The 18713-nt window shown below is 39.3% G+C and overlaps 1 protein-coding gene across 1 annotated transcript in view; it reads left to right on the top strand.

Annotated features, from left to right (window-relative positions):
• Nucleotides 1-4648: 4648 nt before the first annotated feature.
• atp11c (ATPase phospholipid transporting 11C (ATP11C blood group)) overlaps nt 4649-18713 on the top strand; it is a 48871-nt gene continuing 34806 nt past the window's right edge. The window contains 1 exon segment of the mRNA XM_030739039.1: nt 4649-5214. Within this exon segment, the coding sequence (XP_030594899.1) occupies nt 5188-5214 (27 nt within the window). The 5' untranslated portion in view covers nt 4649-5187.

Here is an 18713-nt window from a genome sequence, read left to right as displayed (position 1 = left end):
CCTTGGCCCTTTGTCCCATCTGCAGGTGCCTCTGAAAGCACCCACGGTCGCCCCAGCCTCTGCGCACGCCACGCCTAGTCCAGGGACAGGAACTGCTGACAAAGACCCAGTGTGGGAATGAGGGATGTGTGGAGGGAGGGAAGGGGGTGTGGAAGGGGGGATGCTCTAAGACAGATGGCTAGGGAAGTCTCCCGACTCCTCTAAAGGGGCTGTCAGTTTAAATTCAGAGCTACGAATGAGACACACAGGGGCAGAACCACTACAGGAATGCCCACTTTATTCAGCAGATACTGTACACTTCATACAGGATCAGAACGCAGAACCAGCAGCACTCTCTAGATATCAAATAAAGTTGCATTATATAACTGATCATTTAACAAGGCTTTTACTTCACAAACATTTAACATGATGTAAAAAATAGAAACTATGTACGGAATGCTTCAATAAATATTTAAATAGTCAGACCAAAACAACTTACTACAAAAAAACTATATATTTTTCATGTTATCCTTTGAACTTTCACTTTGAGATAAAATGTTCTTGCAGATGCATCAACACATAGCTGGTTGTATCTCAGATGCTTTCTTCATATAGCACATTCATGATTTTCTTTTCTTTCTTTTTTTTTTTTTTTTTTAGCGTTCCGGAATCAGTGTTTATCACATGGTGCTTTCTGGTTTTCTCACTTCCTGCAGGCACTTGAGAGTAGAAATGCTTATGCCTTGCAAAACACAACCAATGAAACACCTTCAGATATACTTACACGTATGTAGACGTTTGCAGTGTTAAAATAATACTAACGGTTAAGTAGTCCTGTTGGAAAAACACGTCAAAATTTTTATAACGATGAACTTTAAGCAGCAGCTATGATCTTTCCGTGAAGCAACAGGTTTGTAACAGCCTATTAATGTTACTGGGCTGCCACCATGTGGACATGCATTGTATTGCAGCAACAAACGTTTGCTCCACTGATGTGCATGTCAAATCAAAGAGTAGCAATAAATAAATAAAAAGTATACACACACACACAAACACGCAGACAAGGTTTTCGTTTTTTTTATAATACAACCCTTGACTCTATCCTTTTCAGCTTCCTGTTGCTACAGTGTTGTGACCCTGTAGCCACTTCAAGGTTACAGTCGTTTTATTGGTGGACTCTGCACAGTAACGAGTAAAAATCTTTATTTATCCTTCTGGTTTCTATTCCTCTAAGGCAGTGGTGGGGAACATTTCTTTTCAGAGGGCCATAATGACTATGATAACATAAGTGAGGAGCCATATATTGGACAGCTGAATTATGCTAAACTGTGAATTTTGTTAGACATAACAGGCAGACCTGGGTCCTTCTTTCAAAACGCAAGAATTGTTATGCGAGAAAATGTTGACTTTTATTGTTCTTTTGTGGCTTCAGTTTATCTTTTAGGAAACAGAGGGCCCAACTGAGATGGTCCACTAGCCCAATCTGGCCGTTGGGCCACATTCTGTGATCTCTGAGCCCAGAGGCCAACTTTGTTCTGATTGCTAGCACATATGCTGACTTCATTATTTAGAACTTTGACTGCATGAACATCCAACACTGCAACACTAAATACACAATAGAAAATAGGTAAAAGCATAACAGATCCAAGTTTAAAACAGTTGTTTAATTTTGTGATCTGTAGTTTCACAGGTATGAATCCAATCCCTCTGACAAAGGTAACAGCTTCACTTAGTCCTTGAGACATCTTGCCAAGTCACAACTAATTTAATATTCAAAAAACAAAACAGAAAAGCATCAACAAAGACATACAGTTGCACCACAATGCCCATTTAGTATCAGCTTTTGAGCATTCACTTGCATCAAGCAATCTTCCTCTGTAAGGTAGTAGACAAAAGCTGTCAAAGAGCATCTTGTAACTGCATCTAAAGCTCCAGATCAGGTATTAAAATTGTGATAGCAGTTAAATGATTTCAGCATCTTTAATTTTCTTACACTCAAGAAAGTTTTAGTCTGCCACTTTTTAACAAACTCATTGAATTTGGTTGCGTTTTAAGTGATAATGAGGCTGCAGTTTGTAATTTGTCCTGAGTCACTGTTTTAGATTTCCTACCTCAAATGAACTCAAGTCGTCAGAAAGGAAAAGAAGACGGGAATTCTCAAGATTCAACATACAGTATAGGATAGAAGAAAATATAATCAGCCATTTCTTAATTTTGCCACATGGTGGAGATAGAGCCCAACTTACAGTTCTGTAGCTGTTCATTAGAAAAGAAGTGATGTGACACATCACAGACCTACACTTCCCCCTTACACAGTTGCTGAAACTGCATTTTGTTGGCTTTTGAATGCGCTTAATAAGTTTAAGACAAAAACAAACAAACAAAACAACAACAAGAAGAGACTTTAATAATGAAGTGACTTCTGATTTGAAAGTTTGGTTATCTCTTATAATATGTAATCTCATTTAAGATATGATCACTCTGACAGGAATCTGCTTTCAGCAGGTTCTTAGACAGAAACCAAGCTTATTACTGCCTCATGGCTATGTTAAAGTAAGTAGAGTAGTATTCAAGTTTTGCATGTCTTGATTTGATATCTCTATGCATTAAATAACAGCTAATACCAGACACTAATACTAAAAAAAGAAAAAAAACAGTCCTTCAAATGTTGAGCAAAAAATCTAAAGAGTTGCCCTTTGTGGCTTCACTTGTAGCTTAAATAAGCCTGTGTTTATCACTGTCAAGGCTAGCGCCTTCCACAGTCTGCATGCACCATGTGACCACCACAGTGTCAGTGGTTTATGTTTTCGATCACTTTTTCACAACCACACTCACGCACATTTCTCGGAGTGAGCTCCTGTCCTGATTCAGACAACATGTGAACAATTTAAAAAAAAAATTCAATTCATCTGTTTTCGCACTGGAACCCCAGCTCCCTTTTCAATATAACCACATTTCATTTAAAGTAGGGGAGTGACCAAAGCAAAAATGCAAATATTATGCCATATGCAAAAAAAAAAAAACTGCTGAGTCCACTCACGCTATGACTAACACAAATACAAGCTTGTGACTATAAGAGGATAGCTTGTGACTGATACCCTACAGCATCTAGCTCGAACATGATGAGTGTATGGCTTTTGAGGTTAAAGATTCAGACACAATCGTTTTATGGAAGGATTTTTTTTTCCCCTCGTGTTTTCAGAATGCAACTGAACAGTACTGGTTTCCTAACGCTGAACACCGTGGCACAGCATTCCCACAGTAACACAATAACAGATGGCTTCCTCTTATTTTGTAAAAACAAAGTGATTAGATAACTAACCACTGATTCCGAAAGCAGTTAAGAAACCCTGAGCATGTAATTTTTGGCCGGCTAAAACGGGATCTGATGGGACATTTGATTGTAAAGATCATGAATCTGGATGATGCTTTTGCTCTTTCTGAAATATCTCATATGCATAAATTACAAAATATGTTCAGCACTGTTTTTAAGATTAACTTCTATGCAGATGGACTGCTGGCCTTATGGTTTATTTTTTGTGTGTAATTTCAAGTATAATTTTCAGATTCCCCTATTTCCAAATTTGAAAGATCATCCAGCTCATGTAGTCATGCCAAGAGATGCTTCGAAAACAAGATGCATAAAAAGGATTTCTGCAAAGGAAACTTTAAAACAGATTTGCTAGTTTCTTGCTAAGTAATAATACTCCCACAGGGTTGCCTCATTTAGGCACGCCCTGTTGGACAGTCAAATTAGTTCTGACTTGTTGGGGAATGGAGGCGGGACCTCCAGGGGAGTCCTGTGCTCTCTGGCATTGGGACTTTAGGAATAAACTCCCTGGGACCTGTAGGTTGTGGACTAGGGTCTGCATTGCCAGAGCTTGTTCCAGCATGTCTGGGGAGCTAGTATGCTGAGTGGTGTCCCTGGCTTTTGAGTATCTAGAGCTGAAGAGCTACAGGTGTTTTAAGGTGCACTGTTGAGGAGTGCCATTGCCATGGCTGCGTGGTCTGCAGCAACGTTCAGGTAGATGCTGTTTAAAATAAAATGGACAAGAATGCAGGACCCAAAGCTTCCTACTTCACCTGCCAGTATAGGGTCATCATTTATGTGATGACTGCACAGCATTTATAGGCTATCTCAGAACAGCGACTGATGTCATAGTTACTGGAATAGAAAGAGAACAGATGAGGGTAAGAAGACTATAGAGCAAAACCATAAAGATTTGGCCTACTTAGTGAGGGAATTAGGTGTCTGATTGATGCTGAACCTGTAACTTGTATAGTTTGTGTTTATTTGTTAGGCCACATATCTCACCTTTTAGGATTGGTGCTTGTTTTATCTGGTCATCCTGCCTGTCAGTGCCTTTAATGTTGCTGTACATTAACTAAGATGATTTTATTGCTTGTGGCCCAATGTGCTTTACATTTAAGTTATCTGGTGTATAAAATATTGCCTAATGCATACATTTATGGAAACATACACATGATGGTTGAGCTGAGATAAATGTGTAAAATTAATCTAAAGCACATTAGTTATCCTTAGAAACTCGTCAGCGACGGCTATCTAGGGACGGGCTTAACTCGATACCCCTGACCTTTGGTGCCATGCTCTCCCCCCCCTAGAACGCCAATTCAGACCACATTACCCATAATGCAATGCAAGCCGCACCTTCGCCGGGTGGAGCTTGAGAACGTGAGAACGTTAGTGGGCTGCCGCTGTTGCTGCTGGAGTGAAAATTGTTTGACAGGGAGGTGAGGCGACCTGTGCACGAGCACTCGTAGGAGAAGTTAGTTTTTACCGTGGTGGTAGCCAGTTTTTTTGAGTCAGCGGGAAGGCGAGACTTGAGCGCGACAAATGGTTCGGTCGAGTGTAAGCAACAGGGCACAGAGCGAAATGTCAGGGACTGTTTCAGCCTTGAGCAGCGGGAAGCGCGACTAGTACACCGCAACGCGGAAAATATTCAGAGGGGAGAGAGAATGCGAATGGTGCGAAGATACCGAAATCAAAGAAAATGGAAACGATGTAGCGTCGCTGCGGCATTTCATATAGCTAGAACTAACGTTAGAGTAGAGAATAGATAGCTAAGGAGCTAGCACGTTAACTAACATACATGTAAAGTTATTCCCCGAAGAAACTGAAGCAGAGCCCGGAGGCGTCTGTTGAATCTGAAGAGTTCATCAGCATTGTGAAATAAAAAGAAAAAAAAAATGCTACGGAGAAGACTGAACCGTTGGGTATGTGTTCCTGGCATCCACACCACACACACACACCCACACATTGTTAGCTTATGACATCCAGCTGCCAGTGCTAACGTTTAACTGCTGTGGTCCCCCTACCTCCCCGACACCACCAAAAAAAAAAAAAAAAAAAAAATTGAAGCGCTGAGCGGGCACTTGTGTGATCTAATTCCTCTATGCTGTCTTCTCTGTAATTGCGTTTCAAACCACACACATTACAACAAACTGCTTTCCTCATACTGCCAGATAACACGAACCAGCTGTTGTCTCACTTCATGGCTCTCGTTAGTCGGTAAGCTGGCTGTTAGGTAAGTTCTTACCAGCCAGGAAGTCACGACAGATGCAAGTTGGCATTAACGCACTTTTAGATCACATTGTGGGAGTTTTATGCTGATGCAGGGAGTACAGTTATTACAGGCTGCTCTTAACATCATTATCATAAACAATAATGTTAATGAATAATATATTAATAATAATGTAAATATTTTACGAAGTACTAAAATTATGACAAAAATGCAAAATTAAAAAGTGGAACATAAATAATAATGATAAATAATAGCAGTAATAACACTAAAAGCAATAAAAATAAAACCAAAAACACCTGGCAACTACAGCTCAAGATGATACCTACCTGTGTCCAGAGAAATCGGTTACTATTCCCTGGGCTCCAGAATGCTAAAAATGTGCACTCACTTATAAGTCATAAAGAAATTCATCAAACCAGGTGTGCTTTCTCATCTTGCTAAGTATGCCACTTGATCCAGGTTCTTACATAGCCTTTTAAATAGAAAATAAGTGATTTTACACATGCAGTAGACAGTTTATAATGGTAGTTTTGTTGTAAGTTAAACAACTCATCTATTAGTTGAAATCAAATGAACCAATACTGATGATAATCGTTATTTGTTCCTCCTCAGGTTTTTAACTGCACCACAGTCCCTGGTATGTGGTTGTCCACTAGAATCTTTTCAGTAGTGGAAGTTGGTGTTTTGCCAACGTCAATCGCTTAGGCATCATATTTCACAATTGGTCAATTTAATGCTTACCCCTTTAAAGTTCATCCACTGGTTTCATTGCCCTTCTCATAGGTTCATCATGAGTGGGCTAGCTAGAAAGTGGAGTATCTGCATTTATAAACGTGAAACTGCCTTTACTGCCTCTTTATCCACTTCTTATGCACCAATAACCTGTTGTCACCACTGAGCCGAATCCCCCACACGCTGTGTGAGCAGTATAGATACCGAGAGTGAATAGGGAGAAGCAATATAATAATTATAGTTCCTGACCCTCCTCCTGGCCTCTCTCTCTAAGTGTTGCCAGGTCAGCTGGTTTTCCTGCTTGAGGAGAGGATTGCTGCTGTTAATTTCTCTTCAGTGTGAGCGGTAAATAATATTTTGTGCAGGGCAGCCAGCCACACTATCATTGATGCACGCAGTGCTGGTATCTGAGGCTCTGGCGCTCTGCCTCCTGATTTTTCTCTGCCACCCTCCCCTTGCCCACGGGAGGTACACGTGCATCATGGAGAGGAAGAAAGATGGAGAGGAGGAGAGAGTGACTGTTCATACCAAAAAGGCACAGTGGAAGCCTACTGTGTTACTTGACTCTCACACTATCATGCTCTGTGCCACTAAACCCTGAGTGTTTAGAAAATCATTAAAGATGGCTGTGGGAACGAGGGGGCTTTTCATGAGGAGGGAAGCTCCAGAGGTTGTAATGCTCTTGACAGGAATGCAAAATCACACAGTTGCCTTTGATGTTCGTTCAAGCCCTTGAAGGCAGCAGTGTGATCTGTGTGAGGTGGAGCCTGGCAGAAATGTGATAGTATTATTGTGGAAGCCCTGCCTTGTGTGCAACGAGAACAGTGCAGGCACATGAAAACACCATCACCCATACAGCATCTCAGATTCTTTTTTTTCTTCTTTTTTTTTTTTTTTTGGCACCATGGTAACTACTGAATCTCTTCCTACTCAGTAGCGCAGTTAAAAACCACATATGTGAAGTTTCAGCCTTATATTTGGACTCTGTTACAGTGCTGTAGCAAATATTCCTTCTGCTCAGTGGAGAAGTACACTGAGGCCCATGTGACATAGTCACCAGTTAAGGGAATGGAAGCTGTGCTATGCACAAAGGCAGGAAGTAACCACATGGACAAAAACAAGGCTGACTTGTTTTTGGATTCCATGATCAGACACCTTGTGCGAAAAATAATTTTCCATTTAATTAAATAAAAAAAATACCAAACAAACGTTTAAGTCAGCTGTTTAAATCCTATTTTAGGAAAAATACAATACATTCTCCAGTTCCAGCTTGCTGCTTTTGTCTTTGGACTTCATTTCTGTATACAAATTGATAAGGGAAGAAAAGATTAATTGACAATAAAATTTCCATCAGATTCTGAGAGGGAGGTTTTCAGGAGCTTTCTAAAGCAGCAATGGTCATGCGATATTTACATGATTTAAAGTCGTGGTCAGAAGTTTACATACACTCATCATGGACATGAGTGTCAGGGTAATTTGGAGCTTTTAATGATTTCTTTACATAAGCACAAGTTATACGTATGTGTCACTACTTTCCCCAGTTCTGGAAGAAGACCCAGACTGTCACCCTCAGATGAAAGGAAATTGTGGAAAATTAGACTAAAGATGTTTCTGAACAATTCAGAAACCACCAAGGCTAAAATCTGTCTGGAAACTGCTGGAACACCAGTGTCACTGTCCACAGTGATGTGAATTTTACATCACCATGGACTGAGATGGTACCTTCTTAAAGCCTCAACCTCAACCATATTGAAAATTTGTGGTCTAAGCTTTAAAGCCAGCTCTATTCCAAGAAACCAACCAATTTAAATGAACTCTACCTATTCTGTCAAGAAGAGTATTCAGATATCCAGCCAGAATTATGGCAGAAGGTTCTTGATGGCCATCAGATGTGTCTGGTTGAGGTGCAACTTGGACATTTAACCAAATACTAGTGGTAGTGTATGCATATATCTGAGCCTGTATGTGTATTTTTGACCCTGTGTATATTTTTTGGCCCTGTGTGGATCAGAGAAAATCAAACTTGTGCACCCAATTCTTGTTTTTATAAAGTCATTAAAAGACATTCTGTACAATTATTCCACCCTTGACAAAGAACAATTCAAAGAAATCATTAAAGTAGACATGAAACACTACATGTGTTAAGGCTAATTTACACCACGGGGTCATGATTTAAAAAACTTGCACAGATTTAACAGTGTCTGTGAAGCTGGATTTAAGAAACAAGTGTTTAAAAAAATTACAGTTTTTAGAGCATTTGTAGTTGCCATCTTGTGCAAGTATAGAATGTGATGTCACTAGGTTGGTTGCTGCTAATAGACTTACTGAACATTAGTTTATGTTAGCCAACTAGAGTCAGACCCAATAACTCAGTGGAAAACAATAAAATTGAAACTGAAAAAGCAGTCTAAGCGGGTCACTTTTGTACTGCCCCTGACTTTATCAATGAGTCTTATGTTAAAACCAAGGGTATACTTTCTCTTTCACTCTGTGCATCTTAAGCAGAAAGTGGTTTTTCATTGTTGGCTAGCTACACTGTAATGGGAAAATCCACCTGCTAGCCATAAATCCTCGGGTTTGTAGAGCACTTTATAAATTAGGACTGTGTTGAGGACAGCCTGTTTGAGTCAGGTGCACTGGTGGTTCACCGGACCGACAAGCTGAAGTCGGTGCTGTCCCCTCCGAGTTTGATTTTTCCATGTTGGGTTGGGTGTACTGACGGAGGGGCACAATCAGCTAGTAGAGCAGATGTGCACAAGATGTGATCAGTACCATTTTACGCTATAAAATTGTTTTTTTTTTTCCCAAGCACATCCAACCAGTACATCATAACAGGTTGCTACATGTTCAGCACACCACAAACATAACTAAGTTTCTCACTGAAGATATCCATTGTTATGTCTATAGGGAAAATGGATTGATGTATGTGATAGACCAGACCAAAAACAAAACAAAACACAGGAGCCTCAGAGGAAGAGATCTCATTCTTTTTATAAACCTTATTTCCTTGTTTTGGTTTAGAAATTCTTGTTTCACATTATTTCAATGAGTTTTGATTACTCCATACTAGAAATGAGGAAAAGCAAAGCCCAAATGTAATTAGACTAGAGTGTAACCTGGAATTTTTTGTTTCCCCTTCAGACATGCTGATTGATAATAGAATTCCTCAAATTTAAACTTAGTTATGGTTGTGGTATGATGCACATGTAGTAACCTCTTATGCTGTAAACTGGTCGGATGTGGACAGCCTCAGGTTTGAAGGTTTACATGTCAAATGCTTTGGAAATTCCCACATTTCTGCAAACCTGTTTTTCAAGTCACTCAGAAGCATTGGCAGGTTTGAAATGTACACAGATCTTTCACTAAAAATATAAACATGCACACCTATGACACATATCTGCACTGTTAGGAATTTTTTTTTAATTGAAACATTACTGCTGACACTCAAGTGTAGAGTTGCCATGATACTAGAATTTCAAACTCAATACCAATAGCCATAGTCGATACCATGGGGGAAAAATTACAAAATGAAGAGTTAAAAAAGAAAAATAGAGAGACTGATCTGTGCAAATGGGTTCACTTGCTGTACTGTTTATTTCTTGCATTTTTGCTAACTTGGCGCTTTGTTTCTTGGCTCATCAGCTGGTAAGATAGCCTGCCACTGTTTCTGTGTAGTTGCTGGTAATAGTTTTTCTGTTTCAGTACAATACTACTTAGAATTATGTTATCTTGTTAAATTAACAATGTCTATTAATGTTACAGACAGGCAGGACTGATAACGTTAATGTTATCGTTTTATTGCCTTAATACCTTAATGATAACTTAACAGACAGCTAATGTGGCTGTAAGGTAATTGCTGATAGTTCCATGGATAACGATAACGTGTGCACCGGACGGGTTAACATTTCTGATAACTGTACTTAGATGCTGTTGAAATGGTGGCAATGCTTATTAAGATGCATTGCCACATTTGTTTTGCTGCTGTTTGAGTGGTCAGCTGTTAATGTGTGTGTAAAGTTGTATGTCGACTGGAGGAGGTGAAAATCGCACTTTTTGTGTTAATACTGTTGCAAATGATACTAATCCATAGTAAGTTTTACTATTAAGTAATACGATCAGTATATTATTATATATATTCTTTTATTTTTCTCTTTTTGACAACCCTACTTAGTACATGAGCTGCCTATGGTACCAAGGGTACTTAAAAAAACAAAACAAAGTATTGAGGTGTTTTCAGAATTTTGGTATCAAAAGGCTCTGGTGAACTATATTATAAACTTTTCAGACTTTATATAATGTATCCCCTTTTCTCAGTGGAAACTGTTTTTTTTTTTTTTTTTGTTTTTTTTTTCCAGCAGTAAAAGGAAATGTTTTTGCTTGCTGCTGTGCAATGAGCAAAAATAGTATTTGCTTATGATCTGCAAGTATTTAGGTGTACTCTTAATATGCAGCATTACAAGCACTGAGCAATGCCAAGTCATTACAGTATTTTGGTTTGCTGCATTATTTGGTCTTCAGTATGCTTTAAATGTGTTTTTGTATACTGATCTTTGCTTTGACATGCTGACATCTGCTAGCAGCTAGTAGCACCTGTTTGAAACATATTAAGGGCTTTCAGTAACTGATGGGATGCAGGAATTCCCAGTGCATCTGAGGGCCCCAGACCATACAAGGCATGTAGAGTCATCTGATTTATTAGGCCTGTTTTGATTAGGGGAGATGCGTATTGATTATGTGTGCCACCATTAGTCTCTGCGCTACGTGAACTGGCTGTTGTACAGAATTGCTTACTCTGATTTCTCTTATGCTTCCTTCTCTCCGTCTGGCCTCTTGTACTTTGCCCAGTAATAGAAACACAGCCAAAGGAGCTCATCTGCAACACACAGCGGGATAATAAATATATTTAGTGTGGGGAGAGAGGTAGGGTGAAGGAATAAACAGCCCACTGTGAGATAGTGGGCTGATGAAATATAGTGGTGGAGACCGGAAAGACCTGCGTGACTCAAACCTGAGAAGCTGTAGTGAATCCGGGGGTTAGCCTCTTTGCACCTTTCCGTTTCCTTCCGAAAGGATAGATTTTTTTTTTTTTTTTTTTTTTGAGCCTTCCTGTAGTGGAGTGGGCGGTTTAGGCTCAATGCAAGGGGACCATGGTTGGCTTTTTGTGGCAATTTTCCACTTCCTTTTAAAACCTAGATTGAATTCTCAGTTTGTACCTCTAAATAATTCAGGTTGCTTCATTTATTTTGAATTCTCCTCACACTGCTCCTCCCGTTCCTGATCCCCACCTATCCTCGCCAGGCTAGTGGCACTCAAAATGCATCCTCATCATCCATATATGTATAAAGGCTCATCCGGAGATTTTCCATGCTATGCCTCAGTGCTAGCATTACTCAGAGAGCGTTTGCAGTGAGATGTGAAGAGAATGCTTAGATGTGTGTGTTCTGGGTGTGTTTGTGTTTTTTTTTTTTTTTGGTCCATGTCTATATCTCCTTCTGTGTGTCTGCGCATGGAGGAAGGGGGGTAGACGTCAGCATCTGTGCTGTTTCATCATCCCAGTTTTTCATCGTCACCCAAAATGATAGGGTACTCGCTGACACAGAGAAAGAGGAACAGCATGGGGATTTAACGAGTGCTGGAAGAAAGATGAACATGTCCCCTCCTACACGCTCAACACTTAGGTAAAGCAACAGCCTACAGTGATTATCTTCACGGCAAACTCCTGGCTAGGAAGGAAGCAATGCTCATTCATAGGGAGAAAGATTTGTCTTTTTAATGTGGCCACAGTTCAGAGGGAAGAAATGCTTAGTGGCAAAGCAGACTCTACCATGCCATCTAAGCAGTGGAAGCAGGGGAAGGAAAGGGCCATCATTGATTTTTGTCATTAGTCTTGTTGCTCTCCTATGCAATGTCTTAGGATAATTAACTGAATAGTAATTACAGCCTGTGAACCTTGGTGCATTATTAAAGATAATGTCATCAATGGGGCTGAAGCTGAGATTGAGTATTTTTTTTTTTTTTTTTTAAAGCTGGTCAGCATTAGGATGTACTGTAAATGCCCTTTTTGTTGGTGTTGCATGGCTCTCTGCCAGTGTTGTGTGGGGGAGATACCATTGTAGTGTTGTGCAGTTGAGCTAGGCAAAAACCCATGCTCTGCATGGAGAAAAAGCAGCTGCATCAAGAACTTTTGTCTAAGTACCTGAATCTAGTGATTTGTCACGCATACAAACAGTACAGAGAGTGTGCACTTAGCTGGAAAAACCATACCCCACTTAAGGCTAAACTACTATATAATTAAAGAGAAATTTAAGTGTGACTAGTTTAAAATGTGTTCATTTTTGCAGGCTTTAAAATGTGAACTGTGGAAGTTGGCTCCCTGAGAACCCTGGAAAATAATTCACTTTTCTCATTCTCCACACCACTTTGAGTTAACTGAGAGGAAAGTGGCTAGGTGAACAAAGTTCACACCCCCAATGGTGAAGTTACATCTTAAAAGTTATGTTAGTAAATGAATGCTTAAAGACTATAAATCAGTTAAAAAATAACTTGCTGACTGAGTGTAGCACCTGTTGAGTGAGTATAACAAAACACTTCAGTTTTATTTTGAGATGAATAGGCTACACTCGTGTCTTCTGTGTCTTCAGTCCTTTGTCAGCAGTGTGACACTTCACATGCATTTCCTGTTTTAATATTATTGGCCACTTGTTGTGTTCCTTAAAAGTCTTAAAAGATCGTTTTTGCTGGTGTTACATTTTGCCCTGGCAGAAAATATTTCTCCAGCTTGGGGAAAACCTTTAAAATCCTCTCATGAGTTACCTACTCACAATGACTTTTAGACGTTTTACAAGTTGATACTATACCATAAGAACTGCAGTATGCGTCTGTGGTTTTGAGGTGACCAAAATGTTTGAGGAAGTTGTTCCCGGTGCAAGGTCATGATGAGTTTCCCTCCTCCTTGTTGTCGAGGGATGAAAGTGTAATATAGGCCAGTACCAGCCAATGGTACACTACACTCTGTGTCTAGTACAGCTGCAGGCATGCTAGTGGAACAATGAGCCTTTGCCTGTCCACAACAGCTCCTTAGGATCAGCCCTCAGTTCAAGTTGGGCTGCTATTACTCTGTAGGCTATTCATCACTATATGCAAACAGTGGACAGAGGAGAGAGTACCCTCTGATGTGGGGCCTTAATTCAATGCCATAGGCCAAGTGTTGGTGAATCCATAATGGAGGTAACTCCTGTTATAGTATTATTATGGAGTAATGTCTCCACTTTTCATTGATTTTGTAAGCTTCTGTCTGAAACTGTTGTTTGCTGTTATTAATGTGCTTTTTGTTTGCTTGGAGAGAGAGAGAGCTTTATTAACTAAATTGCAGTAAATTCAGGTCTGTTGCATTGTGTCCAAATCTGCTCAAGTGTTGCTTAAGAGACAAATGCTCTTTTAAGCTTTTTTGAAACTTTGTGTGATTGCTTTATTATGTTCTGAACCACCTTGAACCACTTTTGTATGACAGTAATGGTGCTATACAAAGACAAATTGATTTGATGTAACACAGTACAGGAACTGAAGCAATAGTAAAGTAATTCAGTCTTGTAAGGAGTAAACTTCCATTAAACTTTTAACTTGGTTTCATCTGATCTTGGCCAAAAACAGCAAAATTATTTTTGGTCTAGTTGTTCCAAGAATGAGTCTTTGAATGCTAATAGAAAACAAATACAATAAGTCTACAAACTAGGGTTTATCTGTTCATTTTTTCCCCCAAACAGCCAGCATCAGCCAAAAAAAATAAAAATAAATAAAAAATAAATAAGTAAATAATAGTTATAAAAAACAGTGATTGCCAATATATGTGTAGATTTTTACAATTATTTTTCTTTTAAAACTGGACAAAGCTGGTCAGCCTAAATGGACCTAAATGAAAATGCACAGTACCTTGCAGCCTTTGAATGATCAAACAGGTGACAAATACATATGCTATTAAGTAATCTGTATGTGCATTCTGTAATGTCTGGTGGTGTCTGAAAAATTATCAACATGTTTCTAGTTTACCTAGCATAGACTGTGGAATAGCTCAAAAGGCCTTTGGGAGCAGGAAAGGCGATTTCAACTCCGGAAGTCTCTTTGTATTTAAAGTATTGAATGTCAGTTGCACTTAAAAATAATTTTAGGACTTTATGCTGAAATTAGACTAGCTAGCCCACAAAAGAGAGCTTGATTTAGAACTTGTTTGCAGCACAGAAAACAACAAAGAGGTGAGTACTTCTCAAAGTCATTGCAGTAATAAAGCTTTCGTTTTGCATCTTTGTGCTATATTTTCCTCAAAGGAAAATGTAGCCACTCTAAATTCTCTTGGTATGGGCAATGAGCACTTGGATATGTAATCAAAATTGAGAGTTACAATTAGTGAGACAGAGTGAGCGTGCTGGAATAGGACAGGCAAGTGGGCTGACAAGAAAAAGTGAGAGAATGAAATTGAAGAATGTGCCAGAGAGAGAGCGCTGCGGGGATGAACAGCACTAACTCAGCCCATGCATCTTTCCTCTTCCATTCAGTCATCACTCAGCTTTTTTTTTTTTTTTTTTTGAGCCTGTCATATTTACAACTTCAAGTTTCTGTTGGACCATTTTTCACTGTTGTCATTAACAGTTTTTAAAACTGCTTACTAGAAGTGAGGCATTTGTTTCTGGCAATCATTCCACTTCCATCAGAATACTTTTGGTGTTTAGGTATATATTTGTGTCATAGATTCTGTCTCATTCATACTTTGTCCTTTATGCGGGGAAAATGGAAAACAAAAATCGAGTTCAGTGACATTCTCAGTGTTGTGCAAACTGTACACATGCAGCATGAACAAGTACAAACATTAGTCCCTAGTGCTCTCTCTTCTTTGCACAGCTCTCTCACACACCTCATTAAATGTATTTAAGTAGCTTTTCTGAGTGCATTTTTTGAAGCTTAATGGCACAGCTCCTGCATTCTGTACTGGAAGAGCTTAGTGTTTTTGTCCCCTCTACACAAGGTTATAAAACCACCAAAGCAGACTGTACAGAACAAAGCTGAACCTACTGTATTCTTTTGGGCTTACATTTTCAAATTGCTTCGGCAGTTTTGTCAGAAAGTTACAGTATTGATTTTGTTTGACCACAAAATCTATTTGTGCACGGAAAAATAACACTTGCTGTACCATTGTCACACTTTCTATCAGTACATTTTTTTTTTTTTCTCTGTACAGCACTGTGCTATCTTTACTCCTTATTGCGAGGCATGCACATGTAAGCTGCTGGAGACACAGTTCAGTTAAACCTTGACAGAAAGCTTAACAGCTATAGATCATAAAACATGTTACTGTCCAGAGCAGCTGTGAGAACCAAAACCACTTCTGTTATTCTCTGCAACAGACTTGCTGGCCATAAATGGTAACACATTTGTGTCAGCGAAGCACTGTATCAAAGAACTGGATTTCTTCTCTCATTCTTGTGTCATTTATACCTGAGGGTCATCTGAGGATTTTGCATTTCCACCATGGGAGAAGTTTCTTTTAAAAGTGCGTTTAAACTTTGTTTTGAAGGAGAAAAAAGGAAAAAAAAAAAGCTTTGCAGATGAGTAGTTCAGTTTGAAATCTGCCATTTTCTCAAAGCCTATGCATTTATTTTGACGACAGAAATCATTTGCAGAAAGAACGTACACGAGCGCAGCCACACAGTAATCAGTGTATGTTAATTGTGTGGTACAACTTTACTTTTGATTTGTTCATGTACAGTTGTGGTCAGAAGTTTACATAGAAAAGAATTAATCATTCACACACTGCAGAACTCCAGTTTCCATATTTATTGCATCTAGTAGTGTATGACATTTCAAGCACACCCGCTCTTCATCAGACAGTGAAACACAGGGCAGCACCATCTTAAACCAAAAGGACAATGATCCCAAACACATCACAACTGGTTCTGGAATGGCTAAAACAGGCTAACATTAAGCTTCTGGAATGACCTTTCCAGAGCCCCGACCTAAACCCTATTGAAATTTTTTTGGACGAAGCTTAAAAGCTGGGACTGTGCCAGGAAACCAACCAATTTAAATGAACTGTATCAATTGTGCCAAGAAGAGTGGCCAAATATCCGGCCAGAATTATACTAGAATCTTGTTGATGGCGATCAAAAGCATCTGGTCTAGATACAACTTGCTAAGGGACATTTAATTAAATATTAGTGGGAGTATGTATATATATTTGAGTCTGTATGTATACTTTTCACAATGTGTGGATTAGAGAAAATCCAAAATTCTCATGACATTCTTACTAATGGGTATGTAAACTTTACAACTGTAAATGTTTAAACCACCCCTCTGCAACCAAGCTTGTTGATTCTGATTGAGATGTTTGTACAGAGCATTTTTAATCTGCATGGGTTTTTAAACTGATATAATAGATATATACTGATGTAATATTGAGGACAGCATGGTGGTGTGGTGGCTAACGCCATTACCTCAAGATGGTTAGCCCCATCACGTCACAGCAAGAAGGTCCTGGGTTTGAATCTACTGTCCTACTGGGGTCTTTCTGTGTGGAGTTTATATGTTCCCATGTCTGGGTACACTGGCTTACTCCCAGAGTCTAAAGCAGGGGTAGGGAACTCCAGGCCTCGAGAGCCGGTGTCCTGCAGGTTTTAGATGTGTCCCTGATCCAGCACACCGGACTCAAATGACTGAATTACCTCCTCAGTCTGCAGTCAAGTTCTCCAGAGTCCTGCTAATGACTTCTATATGTGATTCAGGTGTGCTGGATCAGGGACACATCTAAAACCTGCAGGACACCGGCTCTCGAGGCCTGGAGTTCCCTACCCCTGGTCTAAAGACATGAGTGTTAGGTTAATTGGTGATTCTAAATTGGTTGAACTGTGAATATAAGTGTGAAGGACTGTCCGACTGTGTTAGCCCTGTGGTAGATTGGCTACCTTTCCAGGGTGTACCCTGTTTATCTGTGCCAGTTGGGATAAATTCCAGCTCAACCACAAGCCTAAATTGGATAAGTGGAAGAAGATGGATGGATGTAATATTGAGAATATTAAGCGCTATGTCTATGTAGCCATAGTCATCTTCCTTTTTCAGTAGAATTCTAACATGCTCTATGTATGTTAATTAGTATTTGTGAATATCAGTTGATACATCTATCCTATATAAGATTTTTATTCTCCCGTAAAACTGGTCAACATCTGCCTTTGAAATCCAGTATTAGGTGCTACTGTGAATGTGAGTGGTTGTCAACATTGTCTTAAGTTAGTGATCTGTCAAGGGTCTACCTTGGACAGGATTTGTTGGCTGGTTTTTTGCGTGTTTTGTGTCGTACGACATGAATAATGTAAGTATTGCTCACAGGAAACACAGCATGTTCTCTTACGGAGCCACATCTGACCTACTTTTGACTTGGTTGTATCATTTTTCAAGCAGAAATAATTATTAGATACATCAAGTTAGTTGGAGTTTAGGTTTATATATATATATATATATATATATATATATATATATATATATATATATATATATATATATATATATATATATATAAATATATATATTAATATAATGCAGTCAGATACAATACTGCAGACTGCTGCACAAGAAAAATGACCAGAGTGGTATCAACATCTCAATGATGCAGTGCCAAAGGCATTAAAAATACATAAAATAATTCGAAAAGCTGTGCTGTCAGAGAGTTATGGTTGTGATGGATTGTAATACAACAAACAGGCCTTGTAATTTTCTGGGTACTCAGTTCTGCTTACAACATGCAGATTGTGACAAAACAAGATAGTCACTGAATTGTGAGATGGTGTGACAGGGCGCAGTGTCATCAGACCAGTCATCATTGGTGTTTGGCACTAGCTGAATGCAGTCTTACATTCCCCCCCCCTGCTCTCAGTGGAGCACCTACCCCCCCAAACCCACGTTCCACCCTGTGCTCATTTCACAATGTGTGCATGATTTAATTTAGGGCATATTTTAATGTAAAGTTTAATCCCCACTCAATTCTCTAATGCACCATTTATTTTTGACTGAGCAGTTACATCTCAGCTTGATTGAGCATTGGATGTTTGCTTTATTGATTTCCGTTCACTTTTGGTAGCTGGTGCTTTATCATCAAGGATGAATACAGTTTCATATTGGCATACTGGCACTTGACTCTGCTTTACTTACTAAGATCACTGGCATCAGATGCTTTGTTTGACCTTTGACAGTGAGGCAAAGATAATGCAATAAGTTCTATTTTTTTCCCTTACATTAGCATTTCTTCTATGGCTTTTAGCTCACTTTTTGGGAGATGAGCATTGCAATCACGTACTGCTCAAAAATGAAGTGGCCCCCACAGTCTGACCCTCATTATATTTTACAGTGACTCCACCACTAAATCAATGGCCATTCAATAGTTCTTTTCTTATCTTTAGTACCCTAGGGCATGGACTGTTT

Source organism: Archocentrus centrarchus, chromosome 10 (assembly GCF_007364275.1).
Source record: "Archocentrus centrarchus isolate MPI-CPG fArcCen1 chromosome 10, fArcCen1, whole genome shotgun sequence".
NCBI classification, from domain to species: Eukaryota; Metazoa; Chordata; class Actinopteri; order Cichliformes; family Cichlidae; genus Archocentrus; species Archocentrus centrarchus.
Note: the sequence above shows the minus strand (reverse complement) of the source record. Positions and strands in the feature narration are given on the sequence as shown.